The sequence below is a fragment of the Zasmidium cellare genome, assembly GCF_010093935.1.
Source record: "Zasmidium cellare ATCC 36951 unplaced genomic scaffold M409scaffold_6, whole genome shotgun sequence".
Classification (NCBI taxonomy): domain Eukaryota; kingdom Fungi; phylum Ascomycota; class Dothideomycetes; order Mycosphaerellales; family Mycosphaerellaceae; genus Zasmidium; species Zasmidium cellare.
The window spans coordinates 377317-399447 of NW_022986950.1; the positions used below are offsets into that span (position 1 = coordinate 377317).

General features: G+C 54.0%; 8 protein-coding genes across 8 annotated transcripts; 5 read left to right on the forward strand and 3 right to left on the reverse strand.

Annotated features, from left to right (window-relative positions):
- Positions 1 to 2216: 2216 nt before the first annotated feature.
- Positions 2217 to 3998, reverse strand: M409DRAFT_18854 (uncharacterized protein; the record flags this gene model as incomplete). The annotated part of the gene is made up of 3 exons (XM_033804674.1): positions 2217 to 2319; positions 2375 to 3605; positions 3665 to 3998. 3 exons carry the CDS (start codon positions 3996 to 3998, stop codon positions 2217 to 2219), a joined length of 1668 nt encoding a protein of 555 aa, XP_033671771.1.
- A 2707-nt stretch (positions 3999 to 6705) lies between these two features.
- Positions 6706 to 7620, reverse strand: M409DRAFT_18855 (uncharacterized protein; the record flags this gene model as incomplete). Its single annotated transcript, XM_033804675.1, has 3 exons — positions 6706 to 7004; positions 7070 to 7256; positions 7321 to 7620. The coding sequence occupies 3 exons, from the start codon at positions 7618 to 7620 to the stop codon at positions 6706 to 6708; spliced, it is 786 nt and encodes a 261-aa protein (XP_033671772.1).
- Positions 7621 to 7927: 307 nt separating this feature from the next.
- M409DRAFT_18856 (uncharacterized protein) lies at positions 7928 to 8844 on the forward strand (the record flags this gene model as incomplete). Its single annotated transcript, XM_033804676.1, has 2 exons — positions 7928 to 8263; positions 8317 to 8844. The coding sequence occupies 2 exons, from the start codon at positions 7928 to 7930 to the stop codon at positions 8842 to 8844; spliced, it is 864 nt and encodes a 287-aa protein (XP_033671773.1).
- A 723-nt stretch (positions 8845 to 9567) lies between these two features.
- M409DRAFT_18857 (uncharacterized protein) lies at positions 9568 to 11461 on the forward strand (the record flags this gene model as incomplete). The annotated part of the gene is made up of 2 exons (XM_033804677.1): positions 9568 to 10207; positions 10254 to 11461. 2 exons carry the CDS (start codon positions 9568 to 9570, stop codon positions 11459 to 11461), a joined length of 1848 nt encoding a protein of 615 aa, XP_033671774.1.
- Positions 11462 to 11794: 333 nt separating this feature from the next.
- M409DRAFT_18858 (glycoside hydrolase family 47 protein) lies at positions 11795 to 14063 on the forward strand (the record flags this gene model as incomplete). The annotated part of the gene is made up of 5 exons (XM_033804678.1): positions 11795 to 11860; positions 11935 to 11988; positions 12120 to 12526; positions 12575 to 13834; positions 13916 to 14063. 5 exons carry the CDS (start codon positions 11795 to 11797, stop codon positions 14061 to 14063), a joined length of 1935 nt encoding a protein of 644 aa, XP_033671775.1.
- A 53-nt stretch (positions 14064 to 14116) lies between these two features.
- On the reverse strand, positions 14117 to 16138 carry M409DRAFT_63918 (uncharacterized protein; the record flags this gene model as incomplete). Its single annotated transcript, XM_033815829.1, has 8 exons — positions 14117 to 14327; positions 14395 to 14445; positions 14500 to 14874; positions 14931 to 15033; positions 15104 to 15390; positions 15438 to 15479; positions 15543 to 15906; positions 16072 to 16138. 8 exons carry the CDS (start codon positions 16136 to 16138, stop codon positions 14117 to 14119), a joined length of 1500 nt encoding a protein of 499 aa, XP_033671776.1.
- Positions 16139 to 17058: 920 nt separating this feature from the next.
- M409DRAFT_51134 (uncharacterized protein) lies at positions 17059 to 19002 on the forward strand (the record flags this gene model as incomplete). The annotated part of the gene is made up of 1 exon (XM_033811723.1): positions 17059 to 19002. One exon carries the CDS (start codon positions 17059 to 17061, stop codon positions 19000 to 19002), a length of 1944 nt encoding a protein of 647 aa, XP_033671777.1.
- Positions 19003 to 19590: 588 nt separating this feature from the next.
- On the forward strand, positions 19591 to 21522 carry M409DRAFT_18861 (uncharacterized protein; the record flags this gene model as incomplete). Its single annotated transcript, XM_033804679.1, has 1 exon — positions 19591 to 21522. The coding sequence occupies one exon, from the start codon at positions 19591 to 19593 to the stop codon at positions 21520 to 21522; it is 1932 nt and encodes a 643-aa protein (XP_033671778.1).
- Between the last annotated feature and the right edge of the window lie 609 nt (positions 21523 to 22131).

The following is a 22131-nucleotide window of genomic DNA, read 5'->3' on the forward strand; positions in this document are numbered from 1 at the left end:
TGATCCAAGATCCAACCATCCGAGATATACGAGAGGAAGTTAGACCTCAACTTTGGTAGGTTGTCCTTTCCGGGTTCATTGGTCGATGGGCAAGGAAACAGAATGCCTTTATGGTCACCGTCGTCCATCGGCTCCGTCTTAATTGACAGGTTGACCTCGATTCGTCTCTCGACGAAGACTGAACGTTCGCCAAACCTGAATCCATTCTGGGATTCCAATCGATGCCCAAAAAGAGGTACATGGTAAGTTTCCCAAAGTTGATGAGTATCGTGTCCAGCTCAAGGCAAAGCTGAACGTTGCGGTCTGGAGGACAGTACGCATCCCGCATCTCGCGAAGACATCATCGCCAGAAAGAAGGCCCTCACGCACTCAATCTCTTCATCATTCTGCCATTTGCCGCCTAACAACATCGATTCTCTCCCCTCCCACCCTCACAATCAACATCAAAAGCCGAGCTGCACGTGCGGAAGATATTGAAAGGATCCTGCTGACCCTGCGATTCGTCGATGCATTGGCCCGCCCGTCAATATAAGAAGGTTTTCTGGCGCTCCTCCGAAGCGAGTTCGACGTACGCAGTAATGAAACTGACCATCGGCACAACCGCCAGACACTTGGTCGTCTCCTCCATTGCACCAGGAGTTGGAGGTCCTTGCGACGCCCGAGGCGACGAGTGCGGACAGGGCGAAGGAGAGGATTAATAGAATGTGCATGGTAGCGGTGGGTGGGTTTGGTTCGCTGTATTGAGGTCCTGTTCCCTTCCTCGTGATGGGGCCTTTTATATCATTTCGCGGCCAGCACGTCTCTGGTTTTGGAGATTGTCTCGCTCACCGTGTTGGCGTAGTAGACATTGTCGAAGCCGTAGAAATGCCAGACCGGGGGCATCGGGGCGAGCGACCAGTAGAAGTGATTGTAGAGGCATGTTCGGCTTTTCGAATTCCTTTTCGAGATGATACTTTGGTTCGGCTCTTGGTGTCGCCGAGTTCAAATACAATTTTTTGGCCGCCAGGTAGAGGTCTGTCAGTCAAGAATGAAGCGGTGAAAGGAGACCTACTTCGAACCAGTCCGCCTTGCTAGAAAGACCACACAGGGTGCAGCAGGATGACTTCGACATTCCACGAACTCGAGCCATCAGTCACATACCTTCTCCGCAACACATAGGACGTAATAGCCGTCGTCGTCAGCAAGTCTTGCACGCAGGACAGGGCCGGAAGTCTAGGCACTTGCCTCTGCATAGTTCGAAGTTGGTCCATGTCAAGGGCATCGACCGTGGAACGCGCGCGCCAAGTCATCCCCGTCCAGGTCAGATCATGAGCTCCGGACGTCTTTTCTGGGTGTTCGTCCATAGATCAGATGTCTGTCTGATTGTTGACAGGCATGGAAGCGGTTTTCTCAAACCACCGGTTCGGGTTCGTCCATGCTTGAAGGCCGAGCAGAATTGCTTCGTCCTTGCAGACGATATACACCATTCATCTGCGAAATCGTGTCGTGTGATAGTGCAGTGTAGTATTGTTCTTGTTGGTGTACATCAACACTAGCGCCAAACTCAAAAACTTTCACACACACATACTCACCACCACGACCTCTATCCCTCTCATCAAAACAACTCTCTACCACTTCACCATATTTCCACCTGCTCAGCAACCACAGCTCATTCTCAATAACCAAACAACCAAAACCAGCCTAAACGAAACAAGCAACCGCTCGCTCGCTCGCACAAGTGGACAAACCCCAGAATCCGAGTCCGGCATCCGGCACGCCCGGAACCATGGCTGACGACCACAGCATCTCAACCACCAACACGGTTCTTCGGAAGGAACGTGGAGGGAAGGAAGGACGAAATACGAAGTGAGGAGTGCTGATATACTTACGTGTTGCCTGGCAGCAGTCAGCCAAGCTTGTTTCACTTCACCTCCTCCTTACACTCCCGTCTACTCTGCCCATGTGGTAGGTATGATGATGATGTGTGAATCATGGTATGTCAATACGAAAGTGTTCTTTTTTTCTTTCTTGTCTTTCCATTTCATCGCAAAAGGTGGAATCTCATGTCTCTTTGTCTCCTCTCCTGTTGGATCGTTTCATCCAGAGAACATCCAATTATGATATGCATCAAAAACACAAACAACAACGCTCTTTCTTTTCAACAATATGCATGCATCGTGTCTCATGTTCGCCCGTAAACATGCATGGCTCATGCTGGTGCTGATGGGACTGTCGCTCTAGAAGACACTGCCTTTCCGCTCGACGTCCGCGGTCACCTCGACATCCAGCTTCTCGCCCTCCTTCATGCCCATCTCGGATGCGAAGGTGGTGGTTGGCTTCCTGGAGGGTTGTTAGCCATCATGTTATCAATCATCACAGGATATTCACGACTTACCACTTGGCCGAGGTTCGTGGGGTGGTCTCCTCCATCATCTTGTCGACTTGCTCGAGGGACAGACCCTTGGTCTCCGGCACCAAGAAGTACGAGTACACGAACGCACATGTGCAGAGACCACCCCAGATGAAGAAGACGCTAGACTTGAGGTTGCCCTCGTCCTCGTTGACCATGTATGGGGTGATGACGGCAATGATGGTGTTCCAGAGCCAGTTGGAGGCGGTCGAGAGAGCGACACCACGCGAACGGATTGGCAGAGGGAAGATCTCGCCAATAACGATCCAGGCGCCAGGTCCCCAGGTGGAGGCGAAGAAGAAGATGAAGATGGCAATGAAGGCGATCTGGGCGTTGACAGCCGACACGTTGTTGGCCACCGCAACGGCATCTTCACCAGTTCCAACCATGTGGGTCTTGTTGAAGCCGACGGTCACGCCAACGATGGCGACGATGAACTGGCAAACCAACATGCCCAGGGCACCCCAGACGAGCAGAGGACGACGGCCGAGCTTCTCGACGGTGTAGAACGAGATTGGCGTAGAGCAGACATTGACGAGCGTGAAGATCAGGGAGATCAAGAACACGTTGTCGATGGCGCCGGTCGATTGCAGGAAGGGGGTCGAGTAGTAGAAGATGAAGTTGACACCGGTCCACTGTTGCATCATCTGGAGAGAGGTACCGAGGATGGTCTTGCGGAGGTTGGAGTTGGACTTCCAGACCGAACCAGTGAAGCAGTTCATCCAGCCCTGGAACCATCCGCCAGCTGGGATGACGGAGCGCTCGTATTCCTCGTTGGCGACAATCTCAGCGAGTTCGGCCTCGACGTACTCGCTCTCTGCTGGCTGGCCACGGAGACTGCTCAAGGCGCTGCGCGCTTGCTCCACGCGACCGCGCTTGACAAAGTAACGTGGCGAGTCTGGCAGGAAGAAGAGTCCGCCGCCCAGAATGAGACCCCAGGCGAACTGGAGGGCGATTGGAATGCGGTACGAGCCACTGTCGACACGGTTCTTGACGGCGTAGTTGACGCACGAGGCGAGGAGGAGACCGATTGTAATACAGAATTGGTATCCGGCGACGAGGGCGCCACGGACCTTCTTGGGGCAGATTTCGGACATGTACAGGATGACAATGGCGGATTCGAAACCGACACCGATACCTGCAATGAGACGACCGCTGACGATCAGGCCGAGGACCTCAGACTGGCCGCCCTCAGTAGCGACCTGCAGAACGCAACCTAAATCGAGTCAGAAGAAGAAACGATCAATTGCGTGGGGAATGGTGTTTCCGACATACCGACGATGTAGATGAGACAGCCCGAGATGATGGTCCACTTGCGGCCAATGATGTCGGAGACATCACCAGCGATGAGTGCACCGAAGAAAGTACCGGCAGACAGGATGGAGACGATCAGGGACTGGTAGGAACCGCGGAGAGCATCCTGGTCAGGGCCCTCGACGAGTCGAATGAAGACACTTGATCCGGTGACACCGTTGATGTATCCGGAATCATAACCGAAGAAGATACCGCCAAACGAGGCGAAGGCGCATAGGAGGTAGGCCTTCCAGGTGACAGGGGCCTCGATGCGATTGACATCGCTGGTGGCCGCGAGGCCTGCGCCGGCAGGCATGTCGGCGGTGGGGTGGTGTTGGTAGGTGGGAGTGACTGGCAGGCGAGGCGCTGCGGCAGTGTCTGTCGATGCTGGCTGTCAATGGCAGTGAGGGGCCCAGGTGGTGGTAGAGGAGACTCGAGGAGCACGCGAGAGGAAGAAGAGACAATGGGCGCCGACGAGCTTATTAAAAGACAAGCACCAGCAGCAGAACGGCAGCTGGGAGCGCAAGCAGCAGCAGGCGCGCTAGGCTTTCGCGGGGACAGAGCCTCTGGCTGCAGGTGAACGCACGGGTTCCCGTGCCGTCAAAGCGCAAATTGCATGTGAACCCGTCACGTGGCGCTCTGGCCTCCGCCGAATGAACGCGGTCTAGAGGGGCCCCAAAATCTGGGCAGTGGGGAAGCCAGCCAATCAGCGCCGGCCCGCACGCTCGATAGCGTCGAATGGTGGCTGAAATTAGAGGAGCGGCCATGTTGCTTCGATGGGACGGACTAACTACTGACTGACTACAGTATTCACGCGATGCACGCCCGCGCCGGCCTGTGAAGAATCTTCTCTCGCGACCAGCAGCTGGTGGTGAATAATTTGGCACGAGAGCGTTGCACGGTTGGATAGATGGGCATTGCTGTGCCGTTGCGAAGCGAGACGAACACCTGCCCGTGCCTCTGTCCACTTCCATACCGCGCGTTGCCCATCGCAATCATTCAGGCCACTGCACTCGTCGAACCATTGTCCGGCCACCATCGCGGAATGCGTGAAGCCGGCGTAGCATTCACGCGACCTTGTTCCAGTACAGCTGCTGGGGGACTGCGTTTCCGAGGCTCACTCGCAGGCCGGCGCGCCTTTCGTCTAAACAAACTAGAGCTGCACCCCGGCCGCTTTGTCGGATGGGTTACACTGCGTCTTTGTGTGGCCCAATCTGGATGCAGTCGAGAGCGTCGGTCAGCTGGAGCGACGAACCCACTGCAGTACCACATGACAGGCGCGTGGTTTTGTTCGGGCGGCGCAAACTCTTGCCACTGGCCACCACCGAACAATCAAATCACGACGACGACCGGTGCCGAGTGTTGGAGCTGTAGCATGCTCCCTGCAGGAAGCTTGTCGGCGAGGTGAGACATTCGAGTCGTTCGATCCTGCCGTCAAGATGTAGGCAGTGATCGTCGTCTGCTAAACTGTACCTCCATCCGTCCTCCTTATAGATAGGCATTGGCTTCGAATCACCTTCTCAAGATGTACCTCCTTGCGAGACGTTTCGCATTCGATCGTCAAGTCGCACACCGCACTCTGTTTGTCGCAAGCACCACCGTTCGGCAAGCAACCTCGTGTCGCGGCCGCACCGCATGGGTCTGATGATTGCCATGGTATCGCCGGAAGCTGAACCGAAACCCCAAGACACGAGCAGCGCCAGAAATCGAAAGAAAATGTCTCCCAGCCGCCCGCACTGCCCGCAGAACACAGCTCTCCCCACTTCGACGCCGCAGAGTCGCACGCAGAGCAAGGCGTTGCTTCCCCAAATGGGACATGCGCCGTGTAGGTGACCATCTGCCGCGTTCGACCTCCGTATAGCTCTTGTACAGAAGGATCGGGATGCAGCGTACATTACTGGCTAGAGCCGAGCGTGTTCTGTTGGTTCTGGTGCGTCTTGTTGTAGCGTGACGACTGGTGGATCTCGCATTTGGGATCGCAGGTGGAGCGGACCATTCCAGAACTCTTCCATGACACATGGCTGCACCGAACCCTTTCTCCATCTACATACTGCGATACTTTCGATGGTACCTCGCTAGGAACATGGAGACAAAAATTTTGCTGCACCCGCTCATCACGGGTATGGAGACTAATCCCCTGACCTACTACGACGGGTTCGCCGCACCACGTTGTCATGCCAGGATTTCCTCCATCGTGAAAATCTCGCAAACAGGCAAGCATGCAACGTGGATTTCGCCTCCGAAGCGAAGTCAAGCGCCCACCACTCCCCGACTCTCCGCGGGCGCGAGCAAACCCCGTGTAGTTGCTGCATGCATCTGTTCCTCTGGGGTTGGCGGTATTATTTGCGGGCAATCGGCCCGTTTACGACCACGCCTGGCTGCCAACCAACACGACCATCGCTTCCAGATCGCACTTACTGTATCATCACCTGATGCGACCGTGACGACTTGGTGACTTGGCATTGTTTGCGCGCGGCTTCATTGTTCGTGAGATGCTGAATGATGACTGACTGGACTGGAATAGAATTTCTTCATCACGAGTACGTGTGCGTATTGTTGCTTAGTGCCGTGGCAACGTTCTAGAATGTGAGGTCTTTGTTTGGAAATTTCATACGAGACGTCGTCACACAGCACACATGACATTGATGGCTTTTCTTTGAATATTTGTTAATCCTGACGTAGCGTCCGTGGCGAGAACCTTCGCAGGCGATCTGGATCGTTCACGACTGTCGCGTGCTGTCTCGAGTGGCGTGCAATTGGTCGAATTGCATCGTCTGAAAGGAGGAGGGCGAGCGCAAGGGAGACGTGGACCGAGATCTGTCATGCATGGCAAGGCTAGTAGGCAAGCTTTTCTGCTGTGCTCGCCGTCGCCTACGCCCACGAGTAAAGCGTACCGCCCAAGAGAAAAGTGTACCAGCCACGTGGGAATACGGTATGTACGCAATCAACTAGTCAACTTAGCCCGTCCCTGTCACAAGGCCAGGCCAGATCTCGTTTCAACTTGCCAATGGCTCTCCCCCAGCCTAAGCAGTCGTACCTCTCCGCGACTCGTTCCATCGACAACACTCCTCAAACGTCACCGTCTTCCCCCCGAAAATGTCCAGCGCACTGCCAATCGTCAGGTCCACCCTCCCCTTGCTCAAATTCTCCACCAGCTCCAAGTCCTGAATGTTTCGTCCGCCGCCTGCATATGTCACCGGGATGGTGCAGATCTCAGCCAGGTACTCGACTAGCTTCTCGTCGATGCCGGCCTGCAAGCCCTCGGCATCGGCCGCGTGGATCAGGAACTCGCTGCAGTACGGCTCGAGCAAGGCTATGTTATCTGGAGGTAGGTACATTAGCGTCTGGTCTCCGGCACATGTGGTAAAAAGCGTGGGCAAAGCATACCCTTGTTGATTTCGAATTCCGTGATGGTCTGCCACTTGTCCATGGCGACTCGCCAACCTTCGCCGACACGGCGACAGCTAAGGTCGATGACGAGTTTCTTGCTGTCGCCATCGAGGGCGTCGAGGACGGACTGGAGTCGTTCGAGAGAAAACGAACCTGAAGGAAATAGAAAGGAAGTTATAATGACCTACTGCGGAAAGGTCAGCAACCATACAACAACACAACAACCACATCTATATTCTTTCACACACCTTTTCAGCGCCCGCCTCGATCCACACCTTCGCATTCGAATCTTTAATCCCCCCTCCAATCTGCAAACCCCCAGGCCACGCAGCCAACGCCTCCCTCGCAGCGTCCTCATTCCCCGGCCCTAGCATAATCACATGCCCCCCTCTCAACTCATTCTTCCTATACAAATCCGCAAAGTAGGCCGAGGGATGCTCCGAGGTGAAGTTGGTCTTCAGCCCTGTGTTGTCGGTCGACAACGTCCCGCCCACGATTTGTTTCACAGAGCCCGCGTGCAGGTCGATGCAGGGCCTGAAGCGCGTCATCCTTTTGGAGCTTGTTTCGCTGCCGTTGCAGACACGAGCTGAAAAAGTGAAACACGCGTCACGAGATGGAAAAAAACGTTTTCTTGTGGCGGAGAAGGATGGAACAGTTTCAATGCTTGCTTTAAAGATAGAACAAGGTTTTGCGAGCCAAATGCGTCTTGGCATTCGCGGGAATCCCCGCTTGTCTTGCCAATTTTTGCGGGATTCGACGTTGGGCGGATGTTCAAGCTTTGAGCGCCACGATCAGTTCGCTTCTTTGAAAATTTATTTTTGTTCCATCACATCGCAATTCTGCGACACGGGTCACATGGCGGTCACCCTGGGCAAGCGCAAGCGGCGCGCATATGTGCGTTCTGAGGAGCCGCGCCAGAGGGAACGGAGCAGGAGCGACTCGGAGGACGATGAGACTGCCAGAGCGCTTTTTCAGCGTGCTTTTGAGGCGAAGTTCAGACCTTTGGAGTTGTCGAAAAAGACAGAATCGAGGGATGAAGATGACGAGTCCGACGATTTGGATGATGATGAGGGCCTGGAATCGGACTGGAGTGGGCTTTCCGAAGATGAAGATGCTGTCGAAGTTGTAGAGCTTTCACAGCCCAATGTCGATGCAGAGGATGGTGGTGACTTTGGGAAGAAAGCATTCATGGTATTGTCGTCTCTACGCTACGGAAATTGCACTCGACGCTGATGGACATGCAGTCGTCGAAACCGCCCGCGATTGATGAAATCTTCAGCAAAGCAACCCGAAAACCCAGCAAGGAGGCGACCTCAGGACAGACTGGCACCGAATCCGCAAATCTCAAGAACGACCTGGCACTCCAACGACTTCTGAAGGAATCCCATCTCCTGGACCCATCCTCTTTTAGCAAGACCGCCTCCACGCCTGAAGGTAAAGGCCGCCTGAAAGCGCTGGACATGCGATTACAGGATCTCGGCGCGAAGTCTTCAGCCCTAGAGCAGGAGAAGATGCCACTATCTCACCGCAAAGGTATCACTTCGAAAAGCGCCAACCGCGAAGCGAGTCGGAGGAAGGAAGCCGTGGAGAATGGTGTCATTTTGGAGAAGCAGAAGTTTGTTGCAAAGTCGACGAAGAAACGGGATCGAGGTATTGGCGGGCCTGAGATCGGCAAGTTTCGAGGCGGAACTCTGAAGTTGAGTTCTAAGGACGTGAGGAACATTGAGAGGTCGGGAGGGAAGGGGAAGGGAGGGAAGGGAGGCAAGAGATGAACTCCACGGAAAATGACCGATGCACGACTTGCTTGAGCGAACGGCAGAATACAACCTCAACGCAGGGCAAGCTACTAATCTTCGCTCCACCGCCCCATGCCAATGCGAGTTGCACACAGTTCTTGGACTTTTGCACATTTCACGGCGAACACCATTTTGAGCTTGCCATGGATCCACACACCCTGTTCTGTATGTTCCAGAATGGCCATCTGAACGCTTCCGAAGTCATGCAAGTCCACTCGTACTCAGTTCCGGAAAGGCTGGATCGACAATACATGCCATCGGCCGGGCAGGCGGCGACACGGCAACTCTCTCCGTTCAAGTCTACCTGGTGTCCACAGCGGCAAGAAGGAGTCGCGGGGAAATATCGAAGTCACGGGATGCGACCGCACATAAGAGATGCGGATGTTGTCGTGCGTGACCAATGAACTCCGAGATGACTATATTGAACAGGATTCCATGTGCATGCAACCTGGGGAAAGACAGAAGAGGTCAGCCCGGTCCTCCACCCGGATCACTCCTGTAGGATCATCGACGTTCTGCCTTTGGAAGAAGTTGTACCTGAGCATGCGTGTTCAATCAATATTGGAGTCGTGAGGAGACGTACAACCTGAGATACAGCGACACTGCCGGCCAGCACGACTTTGCCAAGTATATATAAGTCACGATGTCGATTTGTGAAGAGATGGCCGGACAAGGCAAACGCTCTGTCCAACGACGAAAATGCACCACATGTCCTCCTTGACAACTCTTCTCTGCCTGAGTGCCGCTACAGTCCATGCCTCCCCTCAATGGCACCGACCACCCCCTCCACCGCATCACAACAACTCCAGTCCCCTCCTCGTCGACCTAGGCTACGCCCAATATCAAGGCTTCCAAGAAACCACCGACACCCGCATGAACGCCTGGATGGGCATCCGCTACGCAGCACCACCCACAGGCAGCCAACGATGGCGACCTCCCCAATCTCCCCGTTCCAATCGAAGCACAATTATACAAGCCGATACTGCTCCGCCGAGATGTCCGCAGTCGTTTCAGTCGCCCGTGTCTCCTGACTTGTCGTATACTGGGGATGAAGACTGTTTGTTTCTGAATGTTTTTGCGCCGGAGGGGGCCAAGAACTTACCTGTCTTCTTCAACATTCATGGCGGTGGGTATGGAGCGGGCGCTGCGGCGGGGCAGTTTGATCAATTGACACAGGTCAATGATTATGGGTTCGTCAGTGTTGCGATACAGTACCGTCTGGAGTCTTTCGGCTTCCTGGCGAGTACTGCTGTTCAAAATGATGGGACTGCGAATGCTGGACTGCTGGATCAACACTTTGCTTTGCAGTGGGTACAGCAGCATATTTCTAAGTTTGGTGGTAAGTGTGAGCATCATTTCAAGGTTTCGCTTCTCACATGTGCTAGGCGACCCACGAAGAGTGACAATCGCTGGCCAGTCAGCAGGTGCTGGGTCTGTCGAAATGCAAGCTCTGGCATACGGTGGACGAGATGGAACGAAATACTTCGACAAGGGCATCGCAGCGTCTCCCTACACTCCGGTGCTATACCACTACAATGATCCAGTTCCCGAACAGCATTACTTAAAGCTGGCACAAGAGGCAGGATGTTACAATGGCAGTACCACCGTGCGACGCGATGCGGACCGAACAATCCTGAGATGCCTGAGGAATGTTGACAGCGCCACGCTCCAGACGGCCAACTTCAACGTCGGCGGCGGCATCAATTATGGCTCGTGGGCGTTTGTTCCGGCTGTTGTCGATGGTGGTTTCATACAGGATCTTCCGAGCAATCAGCTTGTGGCTGGAAGAGTCAATGGCCGTGTTGTGCTTACCAGTCACAACTCGAATGAGGGTGCTGAATTCGTCGATCCAACTATCAAAACTGCGAGCGATTTCGATAACTGGTTGCTCTCTGAATACCCAGATCTCACGCAGAGGGACATTGATCAGATCAACAACGTCTACTACCCCTACAAAGACGAGTCGGACGTGCCATTCGCAACGTGCGGAAACTGCGGTGGACCCAATGCTATCAACGTGGGCACTTTTGCAACAGGACACCAGCAGAGGGCGATTGAGTTCTATTCTGAGGCCACATTCGACTGCCCCAGCTACTGGCTCGCTGGCTCATACTCAGGCCGGGGAAAATCCGGATACAAATACATCTTCTCCATCCCATCTGGCAAGCACGGTCTGGACCAAGTCGCAGAATCACTGATCGACTATCCCAATGGCTTGGTCGCCAACATTGGCGGCGACTTGCACGCCGCGCTCACAACTGCCTGGGGCAACTTTATCAAGACTGGCAACCCTTCCATCTCTAACCTGCTGGCAAATGGTAACAGCACGGGGGACACCTCGCCAAACCCTGCGAGTCACTGGCCGGAGTTTACGTTTAATGGAAGAAACTCGTGGCAGGCCATCAACTTGAACAACACGGGAGGTGTGCTGTATTATCCTTTCACACAGGTCTCTGGGCTTCCGTCTCCTGCTCAGTACATGGATCCTGGGCTCATGAATAACTTCACGCAGGTGAATGGGTATACGTGGGAGGGAGGCATTGGAAGGAGATGTGACTTTTTGCGAAGCATTGGCAGTCGGATTCCTGTGTAGCGAGAAGAGGTTCTCTACAGTATGAAAAGCGTCATTCTGAAAAGCATTTCATCGAGCATCCACATGCCGGCTGAGCAGATCATCACACTAGCGCTCTTGTCAAAGTTCAGACTTGCAGCACGCTACGACTCTTACAAAGCTTCGAACGGAACCTCCTTCGCACCTCACCACTCTCCTCACTTCAGATCCTTCCGGTGCAGCTGCCAAAAAACCCCGGATGAAAGGCGTGTGACACAAGTCATCAGTCCCCGCCGAGACCGCATCTCTGCCGCTTCCCGTCCGTGATCGTGTCTGCACGACCTATCGACCAAAGGAGCAGACTGCTGCCCCAAAATGCAACTCGAGCATGCACTGCCAGTCCAGGACCTGCGTCTGGGGAGCTACCCTCTCCAGGAACAAGTAAGTGGCTAGGAAGATCTGTCCTAATCGATATGGCCCTCGCGGGTCCTCCACATTTTGCTGATGAGGCACAGAATGGCACACTCCATATGGGAGCGACGCTAGCGATGCAGAGCTTCTTGTGCACGGTAGGCTCTCCATACTTGGCATGCGCTCTCAGTAGCGATGTTCGCTGCACTGTGTTCCTCTCTCCCCGCGGGCGAGGGGAAGGAAGGCAGGGTTTGGGTTGGTTATATGAGCATGACGATGACTCCTCTAGGTCCTCTTCGGCATCGTCGACTTCCAAACTATAGCGATCGAAGCCATGCGCGGATTGAGCCTCTTCTTCCTCGCTGCCACCAGCGCGCTCGCCTCTCCTCGAGGACCGCCAGGCTGGGGCTCTTGGGGTAATCGTGGTTGCAAGCAGATCCAGCATGATTTTGGCAGACGGCCTAGCAAACCCGATCCGAGAGCTGAGCGTGTCAAGCAGGCGTATCTGGATTCGTGGAATGAGTATGTCGAGTATGCATTTGGGCATGATGAGTTGTTGCCTTTGACACATGCGCCGAGAGATCCGTACATCAACTGGGGCCTCACGATTGTGGATGGACTCGATACGGCGGCTATTATGGGCTTGACGGATGTGGTGGATAAGCAGTTGGCGTTTATTGAGACGATTGATTTTACGTGAGTGTGAGCTGTGAGGCTGTGGCGTTTTCTACTGACAGTTCGCAGTCGATCAGACACCCTCCCCAATGTGTTCGATACGACGATCAGATGGATTGGCGGTCTTCTCAGTGCTTACGATCTCATCACAAACAACAAGGTGCCGAACGCTCGACACTACAACCGCACACAAGTCAATGCCCTTCTCAAGGGAGCACAGACATTGGCAGATCTTTTCGAGCCCGTCTTTGACACTCCTTCTGGCCTGCCTCACTTCTTCTACAACACATCGACTGGAGAGATCACAGACGGTCCTTACCCCTATACTGATCCCTTCACCAACATTACCTACACAGCCGTCATCAACACTGCCATCGCGGGTACGAACATCCTCGAATGGCATCGTCTATCGGACTTGACTGGCAACGATAAATACCGCCGCATCTCCGACCGCTCCAACTCCAACCTCGTCAACCCCAACCCCAAGCCCATCTACCCCAACCTCGTCGGCTCCATGCTCGACATCAACACGGGCAAATTCTTCGCCTTCGACGCCGGCTGGCAAAGCGGCATCGACTCCTTCTACGAATACCTCATCAAATCCGCCATCTACAACCCCAAAGCCGCCACCGCATCCCAATACAAAGACTACTGGACCACGACCGTCGAATCCACCCAACGCCACCTCGTCGAACACCCCTACGAGCACCCGGAACTGACCTTCATCACCCAGCTCAACGAATCCGGCGTCTCGCGCCACTTCCAAGATGACTACGCCTGCTTCGCCGGCGGCAACCTCCTCCTCGGCGGCGCATACCTCGACCGCCAGGACTTCATCGCCCTCGGCCTCGCGCACGCCGATTCCTGCCACCGCACTTTCAACGCCACCGTCTCCGGCCTCAATCCCCTCCAGTTCGCCTGGTACGGCCCCAACAACTCCACCGGCGCCCCAGCCAGCGCCCTCGCCAACAACGCCGCCCAAAACGCCCTGGGCACCACCCTCGGCCCGCAGGTCTTCTCTCAACTCGCACAGAACGCCACCCAACACCCTTACCATATAAACGCTGCGGACATCTCCTCCGCCGACCAGCAATCTTTCTACGACGAAAACGGGTTCTATATCGTCAATGGTCTGTACACGAACTACCCCGAGCCCATCGAGAGTATGTTCTACGCGTGGCGGGTCACGGGCGATACGAAGTGGCAGGATTATGTGTGGGAGGTGTTTGAGGCGATGGAGAGGGATGGGAATCGGGGTGGGACGGCGATGTCGAGTCTGTGGGATGTTCAGCAGCCTCTGGGTGGGGATCAGTTTGATAATTTGCCGAGGTGAGTACTGTCATAAGCCTTGGACGGGCTGCTGAAGTTTGGACGTGGATGGTGGATGGTTTGCTGACGTCTGTGATTTAGTTACTACTTCGCGGAAACATTGAAGTATTTGTATCTTACCTTCTCGGATACAGACCTGGTGGTGCTGGATGAGTTTGTGTTCAACACGGAGGGGCATCCGTTGAGGGTGCAGTTTGGGACTTGTAATTCCCAGCATGGATGGTGGTAGACACCTCTACGACTGTAGAAAGAGATAAGACCGTCATCAAATCGTTACTCACCTCACCGCACAACGACCTGTGGTCCCTTCGGGTCAAGACCCTCCCCTTCCTCGATGAGGACTCTTGAGCTCCCCGTGCCGGGTCTGCGCTGGTCGACAGGGACTGCAATCTCTTCAAGCGTCTTGCCACGGGTTTCTGTGAGTCCGAACCATGCGTATGCGGCGACGAGGAAGTCGAAGAGGCCCCAGAGGAGGAACGTGCCCCAGCCACCCCTGTAGAACTCGTCAGCGTTTCAAGGTCAAGATCACGGTGAGGTATTTGCGAGTTGACTCCACGTACATGTCGCGGATCATGTAGGGCGTTGTAAGTGAGAAGACGAAGTTGAACAGCCTGTCCAAATGTTGATCAGTCAGACGTCCACTCGCTGGGGATTTGCATGCTTACCACTGCGACGCAACCCCCGTCCCAATGCCAGGCTCCCTCACCCGCGCAGGGAAAATCTCCGCAACATAGGGCCACGGAAGCGGGCCCCATGAGAAGTTGTAGGCGATGACGAAGAGGTAGATCAGAGCCACAGTTGCGATCCCGCTCGACGCCACTGGTTCGTCTTTTTGGACCGGGTTGTATTTTAGTACGATGGCTGTCGTGATCTGGCACACAGCCATGGACAAGGCGCCGATTGTCAAAGTTTGTCGACGACCGAATCTGTCGGCCATGAGGAGGACGAAGAGCAAACAGGCGAGGAATTTGACGGCGCCGAAGATGGCGGTTAGGAGGAGGTCTGTCGTGCCTTCGTCGCCGACGAGGAGTTTGAAGAATCTGTTCGGGTTGGGTCAGTGGATGTTGTGTGCGCATGTTGATTGGGAAGTCGATACTGTGGTCCAAAGTAAGCGAAAGCAGTCGCACCAGTCGCTTGTTGTGCTGTGAAGACCGCTGCGGCAGTGAGCACACGTTTGAAGTTGTGCCTGTCGACCAATTCTGCGGGCTCGTCAGCCTCGTATACGGGTTCGTAGCACGAAGAAACAAGGCTTCGCGAGACACGGCGTACCTGTCATTCTGAATCCTTCTTTAGCGTGAGCCTCGTACTCTACGCCTGCACGGATCTCGTCCATTTCGAGATTGGTCTCCTCGCTGTCGTCTGCTCGGATCCATTTGAGTGACTCCCATGCCTTATCATATTTCTCCTTGGTGGCAAGCCATCGGGTCGACTCCTTGAGAGTGAGCGTGCCTAGACCGAGAAGCCCAGCCGGAAGGATCTGAAGTCCGATTGGTATCTGCCATTGGCTCGATTTGGTTTTCGAGATGTCGCTGGCAACGCCGTAGTCGACCCAGTACCTAGTAACGTTAGTATGACGACATGTAATCCAACGTTCGAGACCTACGAAGTGAAAATGCCCAGCGTGAACAGCAGCTGATAGAAGGAGCTATGCGGCGAGGTCAGCAACTCTTCTGGTCATTGCCTCACGGTCGTTGGAATTGACACCTACCCAATCTGACCTCTTAGACGAGCAGGCGACATCTCACTGCTATACATCGGAACGATGACACTGCTTCCACCTAGACCAATACCAGCGATGACTCTGCCAATGTAAAACGCCGGCCTTGAGTGTGTATTGATGGTCTGTATCAGGGCTCCAATGCAGAAGATGACGGAACAGTGCACCAGAGCCCATTTACGACCGTAACGGTGGGTGAAAGGCCATATGGCAAAGCATGCTACAAACCCTCCCAGTTGTTGGAGGGCCACTGCCAGAGCAGTGACGTTGGTCTCGTTCTTTTTGGAATAGTCAAAGTCGTTCTTGAAGGAATCGAAAGTGAGAACGCCGCCGATGATGCCGCTGTCGTAGCCAACTGGGAGGGGTTAGCGCTTGAAGCACAAAATTGAAATGCACGATTTCTGTTTGAATACTAGAGGCGTGAAGATGACTTGCTTGCACTCGTCTGAGGGGAAAGATGAAGTGTTACGTGTGCTGAATGGGAATGGCTTAGGAGATCTTCAGATGGCCGCATACATACATAAAAAGCCTCCAATGCAACACACAGCGCCGAGGTAGTAGGCTCTGAAGGTTCCTAGCCTCGTCATGCTTCTCGTCGTGCTGCTTTTCGCCTTCAAAGATTGGCTGCCCAGCAATGGTTGCTCAGGACCGATGGAGTCATCAAGTAGACCATTTGGCCCAGACGAAGGAGAAGGCTTGCGAGACGATGAATGCACGGCCATGTCTGTGACAAACAATAGCAAAGGTTCAGGTGTAACAATTCAGGGACGTATAAGAGTCAGTAAGGAGACTTTCTGAGGGCATGCGAGGCTCTGATTGGACTTTGGCACGCAACATGCGCGACATAGCTGGTCGGTGGGCTCGGGATCAGGGTGGAAGGGAGGCCACGACGAAGCGCGTTTCGTTGCACATCTCCTGGTCGATGGGTTCGGTGACAAGGTGTCGCTGGTAGCGGTCGGTCGGCTACTCCGGTTGAGATGGATGTCCGGGGCAAGGTTCGAGGGCTGCGGAGATGGCGCAAACTCTGATGCATTTGTGGAATGGTATATCCGTTGCAGCAGCCGGACGCGAGGAAGTCCACGTCGCCTGGTCTTCTTCTTCTGCCTAGACGTTCACTCTCTTTAGTGTCAGTCCAGAAAGTACCATAATATGTTTTAATGATTACCGTCTATAGCGACAAGCCGGGTCTTTGAGCAAGGAGCACCGAGCGCGCCCTTGACTTGGCCAATGGTTCTCGGCTCCACAGTCTTCGTCAGACGCGTCGTCTTCCTCTCCACCACAATCGCAGGACGAATGTCGTCGCTAGTCAACTGACCGGGACTGTGGCAAATGTTGTACTGCGACCGCTAACGAAGAGAGTTGTTTTCGCAGACACTAACACACTGCACACTTTTGCGGACGATTCAACTTCGGGCCCTAACGTCTCCAAGGCAGAGACAAGGCATACAGCAAGCCTCTTGACGTGCCGCATTCTCCCCAGGTGCTAACTCACCTTACTGCGAGAGTCATGAACCTCACCGAACTTCCCAGCGAGCTTGTCGGCCACATATGCCAATATCTTGACACCGCGAGCCTTCAAAACATCTCTCTGGCTGACAAATCGTGTCATTCGTCAGCTGTGCCAGCATTGTTCAAGGCTATTTCTATTGAACCACAGCATGCTCTCCATGTTAGGCAGCTCCTACACGGAAAAGGCTATCTCAAGCATGTCCGGACTCTCGAAGTCAAGACCGGACTGCCATCGACAATACGCTATGATCAGGAGACATTCCCAGATCCAGAGTTCCTATACAGATTCAAGGCCGATATGCAGCGCTCATGGGATGTGCGCGCTCAAGATTCTTCCTGGCGGCCGGTAGCGGACCTATTGGAAATGCTCCCTGGTGTAAGAGATTTGATCTGGACGTGTCCACAGCAATTTCCACCTTGTCTACTACGCTCACTTCACGAACATGAGCCTCTTTCTTCGTGTCGTCTCCACCTCCGAACCTTTAGCTTGCGCAGCTTTGAAACGCATCTCGAAGAAATCGCCGACCCGCATGAACTGATGTTAGTTCAATCTCCTAATCTGTACAGTATCTGGTTCAACTACTGCATCGCCGACACCTGGAACAATAAGCATCATTTGCCCGAGGCTGTGTCTCGTAGCGTACAAGGGCTGGCTCAAAATCTGCGTCAAGTCCGGTTATCCGAAGATATGATGGGAGCGGAGCCAGATTACTCAAGATATGCCCACCTGATACGACCCTTGGAGTCTGCCACATCAAAGCTCTCTCATCGAAAAGGTCGTCTCGAAAGCCTCCAGTTCGTAGGAGCGGCTCAAGACCTGACTGTGGCAAAGGTAGAGGAATGGGGCAAATGCACGGACTTCAGCGTAATGAAGAAGCTGATGTTTGACTGCAACGTACAACCAGCTGTACTTAATAGTCTCGCAGGAAGTCATTTCTCGAACCTGACGGCCTTGGCCTTGGAGCTCACGATCGAATCGAGCGACTCTGACTATCTTAGACGTCCCCTTGATGACTCTTCAAGGCCAGGCAGAGAGTTCCTTTGCAGCCTAATGCCCTTGAAAGAACTCAAGTTAGCTGGCGAAATGATTTACGACTACTTCCGAGATGTAATTCAGCATCACGGCCGGGCATTATGCACACTGCACGTCGAACCGCGAGGATTTAGCCCTTCTCGACTATCTCTTCCACCAGAGGAGGTGTCTTGGATCGCATCTCACTGCTGTATTCTCGAAAGCCTGCGTCTTACAATGCATCGTTGTAAGGGGAATAAATCGGAGGTCGCTGCCTACCTATCGATTAGCAAGATCCAGACACTTCAGTCCCTGGCTCTTACGCTCGATGCTTCGGACTATCTCTCCATGCGTGGTCCTGGTCAAAAATCGGAAGGCTACATGGCAAGACCTGGAGCACACTTTGACGACTTCGGCAGAGAGAACGCCGACTTCGAAGAGTATAACGCCTCTCAAGATCCCCGCAAAGGTCATATTTTGGATATGTTCATTAACGCAGCACTTGATGAAAGGCTCGCTCGGTCAATATATTCGCTGTTAATCGATAACAGACCTCCTCGAGCCCTTGATCTACATGCTGTGGAGCTTCAGTCTGACGGATGTGGCGACTTTGGAACAGTTTTTACACCTCCGGCGATTGCCATCGTCGCAAATGAGATTCAGCATAGATGGCTTTTCCAGCGAACGTATGCGCTCACCTCAGAGCATACCGCTCCAAAAATCAGCGAGCGCGAACACACGAATTATCTTCGCACTTGGGACGTGAACACAGACTTTGGCCAAGGCTTGGGGGAGACTACAATCGAGCCGAGAGATAGATTGGATCCAAGGGTAGAATCGATGTTTCGGCATCTGTGGCCCAGCAAGGCTGATGATAGCCTCTGGCATGAGGATTGGCATAGCTTCGACTTGTACAGGTCGATTGACTAGTATGATATACACAAGAGTCTCTACACACTGTCAATCTGGCACGGCTCACCACACAATGATCATGATTATGTTCTCCCGCTGAAAGGAAACTCGCTTTGCGGGGCGACTGAAGCCGTGTTGACAAGGACGTGTAGCTGGAAGGGAATCAGTAGCCCGAGGATCTGAGACGCCCCAGGTGGTACGAGCTTGTGCTCGACGGCGCCGGGCAAGTTTAGGCGGATTTGTGCACCTTGTGCAGGGTTGTCTTTTACCAGTTGATTCTTGACAACAACAAGGCTCGAGAAAGCGGTCAACACATTCTCCATACATCTTTACTTACCTAGGAGACACCAAGGTGAAAGATGAAGAGGTCAAATCAAGGTATACACAGCACGTGGCCATCACGAGACAGCTGCTTAAACTCGCCTGAAACGTGTGGAGGGGCATGTGAAAGTCAGACAGCTGCCAGGAACAGCCCACTTATCTTGTGCCCTGAAACGATTGCGTGCTCCTTCTTGTTTACTACTTCCGACTTTCAGGCACGTCGAGACATTCCTCCCTATAATACACACCTCACTCCATTTCATTTGATGCTCGTCGGAACCAAACATGAGCGCGTCAAAGGCTTCAAGCGGAACCGCTGGCGAAAGCAACACCAAGAGACCCAACTTCCTGGTCATTGTGGCAGATGATCTCGGTTTCAGCGACCTGAGCTGCTTCGGCGGCGAGATCAGAACCCCAAACCTCGACAGACTCGCCAGCAATGGTTTGCGTTTCACCGACTTCCACGCAGCAGCTGCTTGCTCGCCCAGCCGTGCTATGCTCATGACAGGCACTGATCACCACATTGCTGGACTGGGAAACCTCATCGAATGGACCAACCGCTCAGACCAGAATGCTCCCTCCGAGGGAGAGATCAAATACTGGTCGACAGCTCCCCAGCGTGGCATGCCCGGCTATGAAGGCTACCTCAATGACAGAGTGGCCGCTTTGCCCGAGCTTCTGCACGACGCTGGATACCTCACCCTTATGGCAGGCAAGTGGCACCTTGGACTCACCCCAGAGCGCTTCCCACACAAGCGAGGCTTCGAGCGTAGCTTTGCCCACCTGCCAGCATGCTCCAACCACTACGCCTACGAGCCGCAGCTCGAGGGCAAAGATCAGATCCCCGAGTTCATGACCATGTCGTTCATTGCCCTGCACTCCGAAGACGGGGAGTATGTGAAAAAGCTCCCAGAAGGTTGGTACAGCAGCAACGGCTACGGCGACAAGATGCTTCAGTACCTCAAAGACCGCAACGAGCAGAAGGACGAGCGTCCTTTCTTTGCCTATTTCCCGTTCACAGCCCCACACTGGCCTCTTCAGGCACCCGATGAATACATTGCTCACTATAAGGGCGTCTACGACGACGGACCGGATGTGCTCCGCGGTAGACGTCTGCAGCGAATGAAAGAGATGGGTCTGTGTGCAGAAGACGTGGTACCACATCCGGTGGTGGCAGATGAAGTCAAACAGTGGAAAGACTTGACATCAGAAGAGAAGGCCAAGTCGTGCAAAGCCATGGAAGTGTTTGCTGCCATGGTGGAGTGCATCGACGCCAATGTGGGCAAGGTCGTCAAGTATTTGGAGGAGACTGGGGAGCTGGACAATACTTTTGTTTGCTTCATGTCGGATAATGGAGCCGAAGGTGCCGCGTACGAAGCATACCCGATCGTTCAAGGGAGCATGATCGGCCATCTTGCCAAGTACTACAACAATGCCCTCGAGAACCTGGGCCGCGGAGATAGCTTCATCTGGTATGGACCCCGATGGGCACAAGCAGCTACCGCACCCAGCCGTCTCTACAAGGCTTTCACGACTGAAGGCGGTGTTCGTGTACCGTTCTTGGCCAAGTTTCCAACAAACATGGCCGTGCGAGCGGACGGCGAGGGCATGAGCGCTGGAGTTGTGGAGAGTAAAGGCGCTGGCTCGCATGTGACCAACGAGAAGGGAAGCATCACCAACCAGTTTTCCACTATCATGGATCTTGCACCAACCATTCTCGACATGGCTGGTGTCAAGCACCCTGCTCCCACCTATCAAGGCCGGGAGGTTGTGCATATGCGCGGCAAGAGCATGGTTCCGTACCTTGACGGCACTGCACCCTCCATCCATCCGGCCGACTTCATCAACGGCTGGGAGACGTGTGGTCGAGCTGCCGTTCGTTGCGGCGACTGGAAGATCGTCTTCATCCCCAAGCCCAAAGGTCCCGAGAAGTGGCAGATGTACAATCTGGCCAAGGATCCTGGCGAGGTGAATGATCTGGCTGAGCAGGATCCAGAGCGGTTGCAGAAGATGATCAAGATGTGGGATCAGTACGTCCTGGAGACGGGTGTCATCCCTCTTGCGCCTGCTTTGGGCAACTGGATCGCGGCAATGGAGGAACAGATGCCGGAAGACGCCTGGATGGAGTACGAGTACTGGAAGGAGGGCGCGAGGGACCAGCCTGAGAAGTTTAGGCGGGAGCTTCCCAAGTTCCAGCGAACGGTCACGGCAATATGAGGGATTGGGCTGTGGCGTAAAGCCGTCCTTCCAGAACTGAGGGTCGATGGTAAGGCGTTGTCCCTGTCAAAAAGCAAGTCAGCATAAAAGCGTAGATGAGTCTTTCGAATCGCTGTGATGTCTCGATCTTCTGATGAATGCAAGCAGTTCCATTCCATCAGGCCGACTCGTACGTACTCAAGCATTCTTGGTCATCCACGTAGAACGCCTTGAAAGCCTAACACACACGCCACCTTCGCCTTCTCGCCTCCACAATCTATGGCGTACCTCGGTCCAAGCTAGATGGCGATACATACCACTTTATCAGGGTTATACCAAGCTCTTGATTGGATGTAACGTACGTACATCTACCCCATTGGGGATCCCCGCTGGAGGGAACGACGATCGACAGCCACGAGATCGGCACGAAGGCTATCCGCGAGATCCCTTTGACATCAGGTGTTTTGTGGGGGAGTCAAACTCTCCCGTCCTTCGACTGGAGAGGACTTAAGTTTGATGTAGGGCGCCCTGCAGCATAATATCCTAGTTCTTCGAATGTAAAGGTTGGAAACGAGGAGCAGGCTGTGATTCTTCTTTCGACCTACTCCATGGCCATTGACGACTCGATGA